At 45.0% G+C, this 19028-nt stretch overlaps 1 protein-coding gene across 1 annotated transcript in view; it reads left to right on the forward strand.

The window, feature by feature from the left end:
• EML6 (EMAP like 6) overlaps positions 1 to 19028 on the forward strand; it is a 280775-nt gene that overhangs the window by 254475 nt on the left and 7272 nt on the right. The window contains exons 30-37 of the mRNA XM_027131630.1: positions 700 to 829; positions 2360 to 2458; positions 3468 to 3641; positions 13720 to 13928; positions 14735 to 14892; positions 15554 to 15668; positions 17152 to 17340; positions 18642 to 18814. Of these exons, the coding sequence (XP_026987431.1) occupies positions 700 to 829; positions 2360 to 2458; positions 3468 to 3641; positions 13720 to 13928; positions 14735 to 14892; positions 15554 to 15668; positions 17152 to 17340; positions 18642 to 18814 (1247 nt within the window). The remainder of the gene's footprint in view (positions 1 to 699; positions 830 to 2359; positions 2459 to 3467; positions 3642 to 13719; positions 13929 to 14734; positions 14893 to 15553; positions 15669 to 17151; positions 17341 to 18641; positions 18815 to 19028) is intronic.

The raw sequence follows: 19028 nt of genomic DNA on the forward strand, positions 1-19028 counted from the left end.
GGAACCTAGAGAAAAGGGACCCACATCTTCTTAATCTTGTATCCCTCCCCCCGCAAGCCCCAACCAGCAAAGTGCCCGGTGCAGAAGAGCTGCCAACAGTACAGGTGTGTCAAGTCGAATCAAGAACAGAGCTGATCTGAATCAGTCACTGCTTTTGTCGTGGAAGACAAGACAGGAAGAAGAGAAAGACTGTAAACCTAGAACAGTATCTAGTTGTTGGGGAGAAAAGAATGTAGATGGTGTAGAAACTTTGTAGGGCAAGCACCAAGCAACAGAATGAGCATTGCATTTGCCTCAGTGCTGTGCTCTGCCAGTCCCTGCTGCATCTGGGCGAATCAGAGCAGAGCTCTGAGACACCATTCAGCTCACCTTCGAGAGCACCTGCCAAGGCGCAGACGTAAAACTTCTGGGTAACCTTTACCGGGTATCACCTTGGTAGGCTTTGCCTCGCCTGAGAAGCAAGGAAGCAAATCTTTTCTATTTCGAAAACTCACTGTAATTCTACATGTTAGCCTGTCCCCCTATTATGTCAAAGAAGTAAAGAAAGGGTTGCACTGTATCCCCAGCTGGTCAAGGAGTGAGTGGTTGGCTGTCTCACCAGCCTCATGGTTCCCATGACATGCGTGTCCCCGAAGTGCGGGTTTGTTCCTGTGCCGTTACTTCCTCTAAGGACCCTTTCATCCTTGTGTGGGAATGTAGGAGCTGGCTCTCGACCACGTGTTTGGCTACAGAGGGTTTGACTGTCGCAATAACCTGCATTACCTGAATGACGGTGCTGACATCATATTCCACGCGGCCGCGGCCGGCATCGTTCAGAACCTGTCCACAGGTAAATGGGTTGGGAGAAACCGCCATCTGAACACAGGCTTTTATTTTAGCCCTTTTATGCACTTTCCCAGTGGTTAGATGCCCCAAAGCTTAAGCTCTCTCTTCCCTTTAGAGCCATTCCACTCCATTCCAGACTGGTGTCATTTAGTCCTGGAAGATGCTCAGGCCCACGTTCCCAGAGTCAGACCCTCTTTCTCTTTATCCCTCACCCAGCCACATCTCATCTCAGGCCCTGGAAGGGAGGTGTCGGTGTTTCCATCAGCTCCGTGGAGGCCGAGAGGGATGGAGGGAAGCCAGAAGGAGGGTGTGGGGAGTAGAGAAACCCTTATAGGCAGTAACCAAGAACAAAAAATGAGGGAACTTTTCTCATTGATTTTTAACAGTCACCAAAATTTTTAGCAACTCAGATTTTCAAGTTTTGTTTGTTTTGAATAGTTAACCACATTCACAGTGAGAACGGGAACAACAAACAAGAATACCTGAAATGCCCCTTAGCTATAGAATGACTCTTAAATTAAAAAAAAGTTTAAAAAGAAACACCTCAAGCAAAAAGAATCATTCAGAAGCTAATTTAATAGACACGCCTATTTTTACCACAAGATTTAAACACGGTAACATGTCGCCTTTATTTGCTTTATATCTTAAAACAAACCTTTTCTTCCTCTCAAATTTTTATGCTCCTTCATAGTTTTTTGTAGTTCATGCATAGATCTTTTTAGACAGTAAAATCACTGGGCACATAATGATTTGGTTTTTGGGGGCGAGGGGGGGCCTTGGAATTTTCTATACATTTTGCTCAATTTTCTAGCCACATGTTACCAGGTTAGTAGCAATGTGCTGTATTCCATGCCATCACTCACCTCTCAGTTCCTGTGCATTTGGGTGGGTTTACAGTGACCACTTGGGCAGTCAGCAAACTGTTTGCTGCAATAGACGATAAAGCTTTTCCTGTCCTTTCTTCCACTTCCTGTGACACATGTTGACTTAGGGCTTCAGGGGGGTGAAGCCATCACCTGTGCTATCCAGGCACCCAGGAGATTAGCACCTTGATAGATAAAGATGATTAAAAGGGATTTCCTAAGTATTCTCCTGTTTAGTCTTCCCTTTCCAATTAGTACGTAGTGCCATTTTGCTCAGCAAAGCGCTATCTCCAGGTGCCCCCTCCCTGCCCTGCCCAGAGGAAGAGACACTGAGAAGCCGTGGGTCCTGGGCTGCAGGAGGAGGAACCGTTCTGGACTCTGGAAGCCTGTGCACTTGGGCTGTGCTGTGGCGCCACCCAGGATGCGGAAGGATTGAAGTGGAACTTGTGTGTTTAGATTAGATAACAGACACCAGCTCTCCTCCCGATCCTGGGACAGAATGTGTCAATGTAAAAAAGGATCTCCCGTCTCCCTAAGGATGATTCCGAAAGTGAGAGTTCGGCACTTTAAGCTCTCGCTTCTACAAGGCCTTTCCAAAGACTCACACAAAGCTTTGGGGTTGCCCCAAGAGCTCTTTCAGTCCCCTGCTCACCCTGCCCCGTCTCTCCTAGGGAGCCAGAGCTTCTACCTGGAGCACACGGATGACATCCTCTGCCTCACGGTGAACCAGCACCCCAAGTACAGAAACGTGGTGGCCACCAGCCAGATAGGTAGGAGGGTCCTGCAGCCGCCGAGGCTCTCCCAGCTGAGCAGAGACGTTGACTTAGCAGCAGTTACTGGGGAGGCAGCGGGCAGGTCATTGGTATCCACCCTTTCTTGATGTCACTCTTGATTTTTTGAGCCCTGAACGTATCAATGTTGCCTGAGTTGACACAACCAGTGATTGGTGACCTGAAGGACCATTAAGTCAGACCAGAGCCTCATCATCCAAATAAACGGGTGGCCCCCATCCCTGGGGACTTGTGAGAATAATTTTTCAGAGCCCAGGTGTCAAGTGAAGAGCCCCACATCTGAAGCCTGGAGGTTGCGCTTGGCAAGGGTAGATTCCAATATGTGTGCCTGGCTCTTCTCACCCTAGGAAAATGCCAATGACAAATGTGAACTGATTCACATTTGTGAAGAGTGGTGGTTGTTTTCTTTTAACTCTGTCATTTCAAAGGCAATTTTTCCAAACATATCTTCCTGCTTGTTTTCATTGAACCCATGCCCATTTTAAAATTTAATTTGGAACTTTCTGATGCTGGTGTTAAGTGCTTCACTCTTAGAAACATGACTTATTTTAGCTATTGTTTTCCCTTGACGCTTCCTCATTGCCATTGCTCATCCAATGCAGGTGATATTACGGAGACCCCAGGTAAGGCTGTCGCATCTGTGAGTAGTTTGAATCTGCACAGCGAAACCATGTCGATGTACCTCGTTTGCTGATTGTACCTGGCTGAGTTGCAGATACAAATCATTGACCTCACCAGTTTCCTTTGTGTAAACTCCACCTCGAGTGTGTGTGTTGGACATAAACACCCTTAGGTCTCTGCCTCTGAAAGCACAGCAGATGTTTCCCGTTGTCTCTCACCTCCGGCCAGGCCAGGCCATAGGTCTCTTAGCCCCCGTCACTGTAACGCCCCGAACACCTGTCCTAAAGCGGCTTTTAGGTGAGCGTCAGCGTTGCCTCGGCTCCGCCATTCCCCAGCCTTAGCTCTTCGTCGTACCTCCCACATTCAGGAGCAACACCTTCCATCCACGTGTGGGATGCCATGACCAAACACACCCTCTCCGTGCTGCGGTGCTTCCACTCGAAGGGGGTGAATTACATCAACTTCAGCGCAACCGGGAAGCTGCTGGTGTCAGTGGGCGTGGACCCCGAGCACACCATCACCGTCTGGCGCTGGCAGGAGGGTAAGGGAAGCGGGCTTTCTGTCCTTCTGGGAGGCTTGTTTGTGGCATGGGCTGGGCTCCAATGTAGATCTGCCTCACTCCACGGCCCACCATAGGCACTGCTGCCGCATCAGCAGAAACCAGGGCTCTTGGGATCCTAGAGAAGGTGCTCATCAGCTGCCACTGCATCCCTGGACCCCATGGCCTCTGGAGTCCTGAGCTGGTCAGTGAAGGGGCTTTGGGCACTTTGGGAAAGTGGCTCAGTGCTGGCTGGCTCCCTCCTCAGACAGGAGGCAGCAGCCTCCACCATTTCTGTCCTAATCACCTACCTACCCAAACTTCCTTGTCTGTCTGGTGAACCCTGGATCCTGCTGCAGCTTTGTCACCCTGATTGCCTTCTTACAGGAACTGGGATGGGGTTTTATCACCATAGTCTTAGAAACTCTTTTTATTAACATTTTTGAAATGGGGATTCACCTTATAATTAAGGCTTACATTTAATGTGACAAGATTTCTATCTTGTCCTCCCCCAATATGTGCATGCACACGGGCTGCTACTAAATTTACGGTCTTCTTTGGATCAAATGTATGCAATCTTCCATGTATATTCTCAGGGTGGCAAAAGCGGATCCAGTTAGTTAATAATGAGGTCTGTCTCCAGCCGGGCCGCCTGTATCTGGGGCATGCTAAGCCAGACAGGCACAGAGGAAGCACTTCTCCAATCCAGGACTTCTCGAGTCCCGTGATCTCAGAGGGAGATTTGTGCATGATCTCAGGCACAGTACCTGCCCCTGCACAGTACCTGTCCCAGCACAGTACCTGCCCCAGCACAGCACCTGCCCCAGCACAGTACCTGTCCCAGCACAGTACCTGCCCCAGCACAGTACCTGCCCCAGCACAGTACCTGTCCCTGCCTTGTCTCTTGCTCACCTAGGGCCCCTTCTGACTTCCCAAGTGGATTGGTGGAGCCAGGACTTTTAAATAAGCTCCCAGGAAAAAGAGAAGTCTTCCCTTTGGTAATTTTCTCCCATTATCTTTGTTGGAACCAGGATTTGTCTTTATGGAAGGGTTCTAAGTCAGCGATAATGTCTCATAGCCTGACACCAACCAGCAGCTCTTCTGAGCTGATTATGTGTGGTTTTTGCCTTCACTTCAAGTCCTGCTTACAGATAAATAATGTAGTTTTGAGGGAGGTTTATAGCCATTCTTTGTTATCATTAGAGAGCGTATTATTCATTTCTCATTTGTCTTTAACAAATTATCTTGTGGAACCCTTGGGGGGGTGTGTGTGTGTCTGTGTGTGTGTGAAACAAAATTAAATGGAATAAAAAAATGAGCTTAATATATAAAATGCATGTTGTCAGGTCCTAGATACGTGTATGAAATTTGTTCTGAGCAACCTGGAAGCCAGTGCAAAGAGGGAGACAGGCATCTTCACAATTAGAAGTGTCCATGAGATTAAAACAAGGCAAAAGCAAACAGTGGATTAGAAGAAATGTGCATGTTATTTATTTTGTATTTTCCCCATGATTGCTGAAATTAATCCTCTTTCCATCTCTTTATTGGCCACTTACATTGCTTCTTCTGCAGTTCAGCTGTTCAAATCCTTTTTTTTACTGTGGGTAGGAGGGTTGTCTTTTGCTTATGCTTTGTAGCTCTTTACTGATTGTCTTTTAAAGCATCGCATATGTTTTCTTCCAGTCTGTTGTTTGTTTTTTAAATTAGTTTATAGTATCCTTGGGGACCATGGTTTTTAAAAGCTCTGAGCCCTAGGTAGTGAGGAATCTGTTCCAGTAAGTCAGGCATTCCATCTGCAGGGAGAGAATTACTGCCCTGAGAGGTAACCTGAGGGTCTCCCCAGCCATTCCTGGAAAGGGATTCCAGGAGGGAGTGTCTGAGGGCTGGCTACAGGCCCAGCCATGTTAAGAACCCACCAGTACTCTAATAGCCATTTAAAAGTAAATAAATACAAGTGACGAGGAAGAGGGGAAGAAAAAAAGTATGTGAGTAAATAAAATAGGGAGATTGATTAAGAGGAAGTTGGAATTAAGACATTAAGAATAAGCAGAAAATGGAAAGAAAAGAAGTTTAAACATTAAAAACTCAAGGGAGGACCTTCAAGATGGCAGAGGAATAAGACGTGGAGATCACCTTCCTCCTCACAAGTACATCAGAAATACATCTACATGTGGAACAACTCCTACAGAACACCTACTGAACGCTGGCAGAAGACCTCAGACCGCCCAAAAGGCAAGAAACTCCCCATGTACCTGGGTAGGGCAAAAGAAAAAAGAAAAAGCAGAGACAAAAGGATAGGGACGGGACCTGCACCACTGGGAGGGAGCTGTGAAGGAGGAAAGGTTTCCACACACTAGGAAGCCCCTTCTCAGGCAGAGACGGAGCGGCGGCAGAGAAGCGGCAGAACCATGGAGGAGAGCGCAGCAACAGGGGTGTGGGGGGCAAAGTGGAGAGATTCCCGCACAGAGGATTGGTGCCGACCGGCACTCACCAACCCGAGAGGCTTGTCTGCTCACCCACCTGGGTGGGCGGGGCTGGGAGCTGAGGCTCGGGCTTCGGTCGGATCCCAAGGAGAGGACTGGGGTTGGTGGCAGGATCACAGCCTGAAGGGGCTAGTGCGCCACAGCTAGCCGGGAGGGAGTCCGGAAAAAAGTCTGGAGCTGCCGAAGAGGCAAGAGACCATTGTTTCGTGGTGCGCGAGGAGAGGAGATTCAGAGCACCGCCTAAACGAGCTCCAGAGATGGGCGCGAGCCGTGGCTATCAGCATGGACCCCAGAGATGGGCATGAGATGCTAAGGCTGCTGCTGCAGCCACCAAGAAGCCTGTTTGCAAGCACAGGTCACTATCCACACCTCCACTCCCCGGAGTCTGTGCAGCCTGCCACTGCCAGGGTCCCGTGATCCAGGGACAACTTCCCCAGGAGAACGCACGGCGCGCCTCAGGCTGGTGCAACGTCCCGCCGGTCTCTGCTGCCCCAGGCTCGCCGCGCATCCGTACCCCTCCCTACCCCCGGCCTGAATGAGCCAGAGCCCCCTAATCAGCTATTACTTTAACCCCGTCCTGTCTGAGCGATGAACAGATGCCCTCAGGCGACCTGCACACAGAGGCAGGGCCAAATCCAAAGCCGAACCCCACGAGCTGTGCGAACAAAGAAGAGAAGAGGAAATCTCTCCCAGCAGCCTCAGGAGCAGCGGATTAAAGCTCCACAATCAACTTGATGTACCCTGCATCTGTGGAATACATGAATAGACAAAGAATCATCCCAAATTGAGGAGGTGGACTTTGGGAGCAACTGTAGACTTGAGGTTTGCTTTCTGCATATAATTTGTTTCTGGTTTTATGTTTATCTTAGTTTAGTATTTAGAGCTTACTATCATTGGTAGATTTGTTTATTGGCTTGCTTGCTGTCTTCTTTTTTTTGTTTGTTTTAATAATTTTTTTAATTTTAATTTTCATAACGATTTTATTTTGTTTTACTTTTTTCTTTCTTTCTTTCTTTTTTTCTCCCTTTTCTTCTGAGCTGTGTGGCTGACAGGGTCTTGATGCTCTGGCCGGGTGTCAGGCCTGAGCCTCAGTAGTGGGAGAGCCGAGTTCAGGACATTGCTTCACCTCCCAGCTCCACATAATATCAATCGGCAAGAGCTCTCCCAGAGATCTCCATCTCAACACTAAGACCCAGCTCCACTCAACGACCAGCAAGCTCCAGTGATGGACACCCCATGCCAAACAACTAGCAAGACAGGAACACAACTCCACCCATTAGCAGAGAGACTGAAAAATCATAATAAGTTCACAGACACCCCAAAACACACCACTGGACTCAGTCCTACCCACCAGAAAGATAAGATCCAGCCTCATCCACCAGAACACAGGCACCAGTCCCCTCTACCAGGAAGCCTACACAACCCACTGAACCAACCTTACCCACTAGGGACAGACACCAAAAACAACGGGAACTAAGAACCTGCAGCCTGCGAAAAGGAGACCCCAAACACAGTAAGTTAAGCAAAATGAGAAGACAGAGAAATACGCAGCAGATGAAGGAGCAAGGTAAAAACCCACCAGACCAAACAAATGAAGAGGAAATAGGCAGTCTACCTGAAAAAGAATTCAGAGTAATGATAGTAAAGATGATCCAAAATCTTGGAAATGGAATGGAGAAAATACAAGAAACGTTTAACAAGGACTTAGAAGAACTAAAGAGCAAACAAACAATGATAAAAAAACACAGTAAATGAAATTTAAAATTCTCTAGAAGGAATCAATAGCAGAATAACAGGCACAAGAATGGATAAGTGACCTGGAAAATAAAATACTGGAAATAACTACTGCAGAGCAGAATAAAGAAAAAAGAATGAAAAGAATTGAGGACAGTCTGAGAGACCTCTGGGACAACTTTAAATGCACCAACATTTGAATTATAGGGGTCCCAGAAAAGAAGAGAAAAAAAAGGGACTGAGAAAATATTTGAAGAGATTATAGTTGAAAAATTCCCTAATATGGGAAAGGAAATAGTCAGTCAAGTCCAGAAAGCACAGAGAGTCCCATGCAGGATAAATCCAAGGAGAAACATGCCAAGACACATATTAATCAAACTATCAAAAATTAAATATAAAAAAAATATTATAAACAGCAAGGGAAAAGCAACAGATAACATACAAAGGAATCCCCATAAGGTTAACAGTTGATCTTTCAGCAGAAACTCTGCAAGCCAGAAGGGAGTGGCAGGACATATTTAAAGTGATGAAAGGCAGAAACCTACAACCAAGATTACTCTACCCAGCAAGGATCTCATTCAGATTCGACAGAGAATTAAAACCTTTACAGACAAGCAAAAGCTAAGAGAATTCAGCACCACCAAACCAGCTTTACAACAAATGCTAAAGGAACTTCTCTAGGCAGGAAACACAAGAAAAAGAAAAGACGTACAATAACAAACCCAAAACAATTAAGAAAATGGTAATAGGAACATACGTATTGATAATTACCTTAAATGTAAATGGATTAAATGCTCCAACCAGAAGACATAGACTGGCTGAATGGATACAAAAACAAGTCCCATATATATGCTGTCTACAAGAGACCCACTTCAGACGTAGGGACACATACAGACTGAAAGTGAGGGGATGGAAAAAGATATTCCTTGCAAATGGAAATCAAAGAAAGCTGGGGTAGCAGTACTCTTATCAGACAAACTAGACTTTAAAATAAAGATTATTACAAGAGACAAAGAAGGACACTACATAATGATCAAGGGATCAATCCAAGAAGAAGATATAAAATTTTTAATATTTATGCACCCGATGTAGGAACACCTCAGTACATGAGGCAAATCCTAGCAGCCATAAAAGGGGAAATCGACAGTAACACAATTATAGTAGGGAAATTTAACACCCCACTTTCACCAATGAACAGGTCAACCAAAATGAAAATAAATAAGGAAACACAAGCTTTAAATGACACATTAAACAAGATGGACTTCATTGATTTTTATAGGACATTCCATCCAAAAAACAACAGAAAACACTTTCTTCTCAAGTTCTTATGGAATATTCTCCAGGATAGATCATATCTTGGGTCACAAATCAAACCATGGTGAATTTAAGAAAATTGAAATCATATCAAGTATCTTTTCTGACCATAACACTATGAGACAAGATACCAATTACAGGAAAAAAACTGTAAAAAAAAAAAAAAAACACATGGAGGCTATACAATACAGTATTAAATTACCAAGAGATCACTGAAGAAATCAAAGAGGAAATCAAAATATACCTAGAAACAAATGACAATGACAACACGGCGACCCAAAACCTATGGGAAACAGCAAAAGCAGTTCTAAGAGGGAAGTTTAGAGCAATACAATCCTACCTCAAGAAACAAGAAACATCTCAAATAAACAACCTAACCTAACACCTAAAGCAATTAGAGAAAGAAGAACAAAAAAACCCCAAAGTTAGCGAAAGGAAAGAAATCATAAAGATCAGAAATAAATGAAAAAGAAATGAAGGAAACAATAGCAAAGATCAATAAAACTAAAAGCTGGTTCTTTGAGAAGATAAACAAAATTGATAAACCATTAGCCACACTCATCAAGAAAAAAAGGGAGAAGACTCAAATCAACAGAATTAGAAATGAAAATGGAGAAGTATCAACTGACACTGCAGAAATACAAAGGATCATGAGAGATTACTACAAACAACTGTATGCCAATAAAATGGACAACCTGGAAGAAATGGACAAATTCTTAGAAAAACGCAACCTTCTAAGACTGAACCAGGAAAAAATAGAAAATATAAACAGACCAATCACAAGCACTGAAATTGAGACTGTGATTTAAAATCTTCTAACAAATGAAAGCCCAGGACCAAAGGGCTTCACAGGCGAATTCTATCAAACATTTAGAGAAGAGCTAAGTCCATCCTTCTCAAACTCTTCCAAAATATAGCAGAGGGAGGAACACTCCCAAACTCATTCTATGAGGCCATAATCACCATGATACCAAAACCAGACAAAGATGTTGAAAAGAAGGAAAACTACAGGCCAATATCACTGATGAACATAGATGCAAAAATCTTCAACAAAATACTAGCGAACAGAATCCAGCAGCACATTAAAAGGATCATACACCATGATCAAGTGGGGTTTATCCCAGGAATGCAAGGTTTCTTCAATATAGGCAAATCCATATATATGATAAACCATATTGACAAATTGAAGGAGAAAAACCATATGATCATCTCAGTAGATGCAGGAAAAGCTTTTGACAAAATTCAACACCCATTTATGATAAAAACTCTCCAGAAAGTAGGCACAGAGAGAACTTACCTCAACATAATAAAGGCCATATATGACAAACCCACAGCCCACATAATTCTCAATGGTGAAAAACTGAAACCATTTCCACTAAGATCAAGAAGAAGACATGGTTGCCCACTTTTACCACTATTATTCAACATAGTTTTGGAAGTTTTAGCCACAGCAGTCAGAGAAGAAAAAGAAATAAAAGGAATCCAAATCAGAAAAGGAGTAAAGCTGTCACTGTTTGCAGATCACATGATACTATACATAGAGAATCCTAAAGATGCTACCAGAAAACTACTAGAGCTAATCAATGAATTTGGCAAAGTAGCAGGATACAAAATCAATGCACAGGAATCTCTTGCATTCCTCTACACTAATGATGAAATAGCTGAAAGAAAAATTAAGGAAACACTCCCATTTACCATTGCAACAAAAAAGAATAAAATACCTAGGAATAAACCTACCTAAGGAGACAAAAGACCTGTATGCAGAAAAGTATAAGACACTGATGAAAGAAATTAAAGATGGTACAAACAGATGGAGAGATATACCATGTTCTTGGATTGGAAGAATCAATACTGTGAAAAAGACTATACTACCCAAAGCAATCTACAGATTCAGTGCAATCCCTATCAAGCTGTCAATGGCACTTTTCACAGAACTAGAACAAAAAATTTCACAATTTGTATGGAAACACAAAAGACCCCAAATGGCTAAAGCAATCTTGAAAAAGAAAAACGGAGCCAGAGGAATCAGGCTCCCTGACTTCAGCCTATACTACAAAGCTGCAGTAATCAAGACAGTATGGTACTGGCACAAAAACAGAAATATAGATCAATGGAACAGGACTGAAAGCCCAGAGATAAACCCACACACATATGGTCACCTTATCTTTGATAAAGGACACAAGAATATACAATGGAGAAAAGACAGCCTTTTCAGTAAGTGGTGCTGGGAAAACTGGACAGCTACATGTAAAAGAATGAAATTAGAACACTCCCTAACACCATACACAAAAATAAACTCAAAATGGATTAAAGACCTAAATGTAAGGCCAGACACCATAAAACTCTTAGAGGAAAACATAGGCAGAACACTCTATGATATAAATCACAGCAAGATCCTTTTTGATCCACCTTCTAGAGAAATGGAAATAAAAACCAAAATAAACAAATGGGACCTAACGAAACTTAAAACCCTTTTGCACAGCAAAGGAAACCATAAACAAGACGAAAAGACAACCCTCAGAATGGGAGAAAATATTTGCAAATGAAGCAACTGACAGAGGATTAATCTCCAAAATATACAAGCAGCTCATGCAGCTCAATATTAAAAAAAAAAAACAACCCAATCCAAAAACGGGCAGGAGACCTAAAGAGACATTTCTCCAAAGAAGACGTACAGATTGCCAACAAACACATGAAAGGATGCTTAATATCATTAATCATTAGAGAAACGCAAATCAAAACTACAATGAGGTAACACCTCACACCAGTCAGAATGGCCATCATCAAAAAATGTACAAACAATAAATGCTGGAGAGGGTGTGGAGAAAAGGGAGCCCTCTTGCACTGTTGGTGGGAATGTAAATTGATACAGCCACTGTTGAAAACAGTATGGAGGTTCCTTAGAAAACTAAAAATAGAACTACCATGTGACCAGCAATCCCACTACTGGGCATGTACCCTGAGAAAACCATAGTTCAAAAAGAGTCGTGTACCACAGTGTTCACTGCAGCACTATTTACAATAGCCAGGACATGGAAGCAACTTAAGTGTCCATCGACAGATGAATGGATAAAGAAAATGTGGCAGATATATACAATGGAATATTACTCAACCATAAAAAGAAACGAAATTGAGTTATTTGTAGTGAGGTGGCTGGATCTAGAGTCTGTCATACAGAGTGAAGTAAGTCAGAAGGAGAAAACAAATATCGTATGCTAACACATATATATGGAATCTTAAAAAAAAAAAAACGGTTCTGAAGAACCTAAGGGCAAGACAGGAGTAAAGACTCATATGTAGAGAATGGACTTGAGGAACCGGAGAGGGGGAAGGGTAAGCTGGGAAGAAGTGAGAGAGTGGCATGAACTTATCTATTTTACATTTGGTAGTGTATATAGCTAGTGGGAAGCAGCTGCATAGCACAGGGAGATCAGCTCGGTGCTTTGAGACAACCTAGAGGGGTGGGATAGGGAGGGTGGGAGGGAGACGCAAGAGGGAGGGGATATGGGTATATATATATATATATATATATATATATATATAGCTGATTCACTTTGTTATACAGCAGAAACTAACACAATAATGTAAAGCAATTATACTCTAATAAAGATGTTAAAAAATAAATTAAAAATTCAAGGACTGGAAAATAATGATGAGATTAAAAATAGATGGGATAAGACTAGAAGCTCAGAGATTTTAAAAGGAGGTAAAAGAGCAATAAAAATAACTAACTGTAGTTACTGCTTACAGAACCCTCACTGCACCAAGCCTGTTCTAAGGGCTTCCCTTTTATCAATTCTTTTAATCGTCACAACACCTTATAAAGTGGGAACTATTATTATCCCCAATTTACAGATGAGGAAACTGAGGCACAGAGAGGTTAAAATAATTTTTCCAAAATTGTTGTACAGATAAATGGTGGAACTGAGGTTTGATTAAGACAAAGGTTAAATAAAACTCAGGACAGAAATCAAAAACAGAAATAAATTAGGTTGAGGGAAAGAACTAGTAATATAAAAGGTAAGCATTTTAAACCTAAAAACCATGAAAGAAAAAGGAATGTGGGGAACTTTCTAAAGAAATTAAAAGCAGAGGAATTTTGGAGAAAACAACAGTCTGAAGGAATGTGTCTCCAGTGGCACTGTGGGGAGGCTGCGGCTTCCTGTGGGGTGAATCCTGTTGGAGGTGGCAAGGCGGGGGATGCCCTTAAGCTGTTTTGCCCTTTTCTCGTATCTGGAAACCTCTGTCTCCTGGGCCATCCTTTCCTCCTCTGTTCACAGATGCCTGGATGTGGCTCGTGGCTTGTGGGGACGGGGTAGAGTTAGGTTGGGGGTTCTGTTAGCAGCACCTGCTGCTCTGGAAATTTCCCAGACAAGGTCTCTTTCCCACCCGGGGAGTAGTGTTTGAAGGTGGGAGGGGGCGGCTGAAGAAGGAACCAGAAGTGTGCCCTGGGCCTTGCTGGGACAGAGAGCCCTCTGTCCTGGGCTGCAGCTCCCCTGCCTGGCCCGGGAGCGTAGGACCCACCTCACCAGACTCTCTCACCCACGCAGGTGCCAAGGTTGCTAGCCGAGGGGGCCACCTGGAGCGCATATTCGTGGTGGAGTTTCGCCCTGACTCAGACACACAGTTTGTGTCTGTCGGAGTCAAGCACATGAAGTTCTGGACCCTGGCAGGCAGTGCCCTGCTTTATAAGAAAGGGGTCATCGGGTCCATGGAGGCTGCCAAGATGCAGACGATGCTCTCCGTGGCCTTCGGTGCTGTGAGTTTCAACAGAAGCTTCCTGACGGGACCCTGAACCCCTGGGCATGGGCATGGGGGGCAGGTATATCCTAGAAGCTGTGAACAGCAAGGAAGCCATTTCCACAGATCTCCTTTACTGGATTATTTGCAACCACTATTTTGTTTCCTTAGCACAGATGGGTAAGTTGACTGTATTCTTCCCCTCAAAATGTTAATCAGAAAAAAGCAGGACCCCAACCCAGGGCTGGAGTTTCATTATTCCAGAGCCAGATTGACTTGCAGGCCTGTCCGACTAGGCTAGATGGCCACAGAGGCTGAGGGGCATTTCCACCACTGGACAGCATCCCTTTCCCCCCAGTCCTCCTGTGCCATAAATCCCCTGACACCCTCACACGGGCTGTGGGCTGCCCTCAGCCAACACAAGCTCCCCTGGGGAAATTTTGGAACACAGCCAGCTCTTGGTCCTCCAGGTGTGGATTTACCCTCCTTGTAGATGAGGCCAGGAAAGTCTCCTTGAAGACTGGGGTCCCGCCCTTCCCTGCAGTCACCTGAGGCTGCTCACAGAATAGAAGTGCATTAAAAAGCGGAGCTGTGCTCAGTGGGGAAATCAACTGTTCCCAAAACTAACACCGCAAAGCTAGGTGATTTCCTTACCATATGCTCTTTTGAGAATTCTTTCGCCTTCCCTTGGCACAGAAGGTCAATTTGAGTGTGTTAATGTTTCTCCGGCTCTGCTGCCTTAGCAGTGGAGTGGGTGGCTGGGAGGGAACCCTCTCGAGGGCTGCAGGAAGTGTCCTGGTGTGGAAGGTGTCCCTTTGTTTACAGAACAACCTCACTTTCACGGGTGCCATCAACGGCGACGTCTACGTGTGGAAGGACCACTTCCTTGTCCGGCTGGTGGCCAAGGCTCACACAGGCCCCGTCTTCACAATGTACACAACCCTTCGGGACGGGCTCATAGTGACCGGTGGAAAAGAGCGGCCGTAAGCCCGAACTCCTCTGGGAACAACTGGTCTTTTTGGATTGTCTTGGGAGAAACTGACAGAAGCATCTCCAACTTGGAGAAAATGCAGATTTTCACTCTCCTGTCTTTTCTGCATCATGGAGATGAGTCTGCCGTCTCTCCCAGAGGGCCCTGGGTCAGAAGCTTCAGACGTAAGGGTCAGAGAGGTGGTGCCTTGGTAGTTGAAAAACCGGAGAGGTGTTCTCGAACAGACCAGGTGACTGTGCTGTCCATTAGGTGTTACTGTCAGTGGCTCTTTGGGAGGAGGCAGGAGGGGTGAGAAGAGGGCGGACGTCCAGTGCAGACCGGGACCGTGTGAAAGCCAAGCTGCAAAGTGGGAGAAACATTTCTCTTCGTCGTTCGATCTAATAAAAACATAGCTTTTTGATTTTTTTAGGTTTCGATTCTCCTTCCTCCCACGGTGGTGGCATTTGAAAGCAGTCTAGGAAATCTGCAGGTTCAAGGGGTTCTGGTAGCTCATCAGCAGGGCTTATGAAAGGGGCCACCCCAGAGGGTCTGTCCTGCTGGGCCTGGGGATGAGGGGATGGGACCTTGAGGAGATGACAGGGAGAGAGGGCAGCGGAGGGTCCTGGGCGGTCTTAGGATGAGGGCTAACGTGCTAAATTCTTGATCTTTTTCAGGACCAAAGAAGGAGGTGCTGTGAAACTGTGGGACCAGGAGATGAAGCGCTGCCGGGCCTTCCAACTGGAGACGGGGCAGCTGGTGGAGTGTGTGCGCTCCGTGTGCCGCGGCAAAGTGAGCACCGGGTGGGGCGGGCCTTTGCCAGCGACGCCCAGAATTCGTCCAGCACCTTCCCAGCCGGACACTTGCCCTGTGCTGAGTGGTTGAGTCCTTAGAACAAGCCTCCCAGGTGTGGCTTAGTGCAGAGGGGAAGCAGCTTAGCACAGTCAGACAGACCTGGGTGCAGAGTGTGACTCACCCGGGAGAACTGGCTGTGTGACCTTGGCTGTGTTGCTTATCCTTTCTGTGTCCAGCACACGGGTTGTTAGGACTGCATGCATCATACATGCACAGCGTCTTTCATTATGCCTGGCACATGGCCACAGTCAGTAGATGTTAGCTGCTGTTATTATAGACAATGTTATTTTAGGCACAGGGATATTAAGTAGTTGCCCATGCCCAAGGGTACGCAGCCGGGAAGGGGAAGGACTGCCAAACTGTCTGACTCAAAGCCATTGGTTTTCAAGTTGTACCTGAGCTAAATATCACACACAACTGTGGAGTTTTGCTTTTGTCTTTTAAACATGGATATCCAGGCTCGTATCCAGAGCCACCAAGTCAGAATCTGGGGAGTGGGGCCTTGACCTTGATGTGTGTTTTCCTTTTCTTCTTTATTTTTAATTCCCCAGGAGATTCTGAAGCACTTGAAAACAAATCTCTTAACCTCTATTTAATACCTTGTATTTATATTTTGGAATTGGTATCAGTCTAAGAATTTGCTTTCTAGATGCTCTCCACTAAAAAGGCAAACCTGATTTGGAGTCTACATAATTGAAAATTGGGAATTTTGTTTTTAAATAGATACACAACAATCATCCAGAAGGGTAATTAGACAGGAGATGAAGGCAGAACGAGGCCCAGAACCTAGAAGTCATCTGGAGATGGATTTTGTTCAGTGCGAGGAAGAACTTAGGAAGAGTTTGGGCTGTCCAAGAGCAGAAACTGGCTGCCCCGCTCTGCAGTGAGCTTGCAATCACTGGACCATTCAGCAGAGACGAGATGATGGAGAGCTCTGGGGGAACTCTCCCCAAGGTGGCGGGGGGAGTACAGGCCAAGTGAGGGGCTCGCTTAAGGATGGCAAATCAGTGGCTAAGAACAAAACACTTCTTGGCTCTTCCTATTTTAATACCAGTGCCAGCAAAGGCACTTTCCCAAGTTACTCTAATAGTGTTTTTTTATACTATTTTATTTTAAATTGTGACAAAATATAGAGAACATAAAATTTACCATTTAACCATTTTTAAGTGTACAATTCAGTGGTATTAAATACATTCACATAGTTGTGCAATTATCACCACCACCCCTCCCCAGAACATTTTGCATCTTGTGAAACGGAGGCTCAGTGTCTAATAAACAATAACTCCCTTTGCCCCATCTCCCCAGTCCCTGGAAACCACCATTCTACTTTGTCTCTATGAATCTGAGTATTCTAGGTACTTCATATGAGTGGGATCCTATAGTGTTTGTCTTTCTTCTAATAGTGTTTTGATTACAACAGGGAAAGATTTTAGTGGGAACCAAGGATGGAGAAATCATTGAAGTTGGTGAAAAAAATGCTGCTTCCAACATCCTGATTGATGGACACATGGAAGGGGAGATCTGGGGCCTGGCCACACACCCCTCCAAGGACATCTTCATCTCTGCCAGTAACGACGGCACAGCCCGAATCTGGGACCTGGCTGACAAGGTCAGGGGCCGACGCTGCACAGGCTCGGATGCCCCATGTGGGCCTCGGAGCAGTGACAGCCCTGGGCGAGGGGAGGTTCGGCCAGGGTCAGGCCAGAAGGGGGGATGGGGCTGGGCAGGAGATCGGCCACAGGGCAGCAATTAAGTTAGAGGGACTGATGATAAAAGAAGTCCTGTTCACACACACCCATTCTCTATATATATCTCTTTTAGCTGTGTATCCATCTATGAATCTTTATAGTACAGGAATAATATAATTGAGAATGATTATTCTCTTGTCATGAAAGAACCCACAAAACTAAAAAACAAAGAGATAAATCATGTCTTCCCTGGATGGGAAGACTAAAAATGATTTAAAATGTCAAATGTTCCCAAATGGAACATTTCAATCAAAACCCCAACAAGGTTTCTCTTAGCATTTGGAAAAACAATTTAAAAATACAAAAAATTTCAAAAAAATAACTTGTCTGGAGTAAAAATGTCAAATAGGAAATCTGGCGGGGGGGGGGAAGATTAATGTTACCAAGTCTTAGCTGATAGTAAAACAAGTACTAAAGTTCTAATAATTAAAAGACTTGGTTTCATTACAAAATGGCTAGTAAATGTTTCAGTCATATTTTCAGTGTAAGGATCATAGAACAGACATGGAGAAGGCTAAGTGTGGTGGTTATACTCCTTAGTTCATAAGGATTATGTTTATTAACACCCACTACATACCCGGTGCTTCATATATGCTATTGTTAATGCTTACACCTTGCAAGACCAATACTAATATCGATTCTCTACACATGGCAAGACGGAGAAGTAACTTACCCAAACACACCCAGCTAGGGACAGAGCCAGGATCTGGGATCTGAACTAACACATGCTGAAGCTCAAACTCTTCCCCCGAGCAAGAGGTCAGCAAGCTGCAGCCCAAGGGTCAAGTCTGCCTGCTGCCCGTTTCTGCAAAGTAAGCCATGCTTTTTGTTTATGTTGATGTCCATGGCTGCCTTTGTGCTTCACTGGCAGAGCTGACTGGTTGTGAGAGACCATATGGACTCCAAAGCCTAAAAATATTTACTCCCAACCCATTCACAGAAAAAGTTCGCCAACCTCTGTCCTAAACCGTGTTGTCTCTCCAGCTGCTCAGTCAAAACATACTGCCCCCCCTCAGCCACTCAGGGACACCTACTATTAGAAGCAAGCGGTTTGGAGCCTCCCTAGAGGCAGCCTGGCTGCTCTGGCCTGGGTGTAGGATTTCCCCTGGAGACCAGCTGAGGCGGCCAAGGGCTCAGGTGGTATTACTTTGTGTCAATGTAGAAGCTGCTAAACAAGGTGAACCTGGGCCACGCGGCCAGGTGTGCAGCCTACAGCCCTGACGGGGAGATGGTGGCCATTGGCATGAAGAATGGAGAGTTTGTCGTCTTGTTGGTGAACAGCCTGAAAGTTTGGGGGAAGAAACGAGACCGGAAATCTGCTATCCAAGATATCAGGTACATAGCAGGCAGTCTGGGCAGGGAGGAGAAAGGCGGGCATTCATTCTCCCTCCCATGGTTCCCATTCCAGGAGGGTCATGGCTGGAATGAAGAGCTCACTTGTGAGAGGGTCCCTTTCAGTGAGCCAGCTATGGAAGGAGACCCTCTCACACGTTAGTTCTCAGACATGTCTTTGCTAATTTCCATAAGAGTGTGGTAAAAACTTCTCTTA

Source organism: Aethalodelphis obliquidens, unplaced genomic scaffold, assembly GCF_003676395.1.
Source record: "Aethalodelphis obliquidens isolate GAN/ISIS:26980383/991018 unplaced genomic scaffold, ASM367639v1 scaffold40, whole genome shotgun sequence".
Lineage (NCBI taxonomy): Eukaryota > Metazoa > Chordata > Mammalia > Artiodactyla > Delphinidae > Aethalodelphis > Aethalodelphis obliquidens.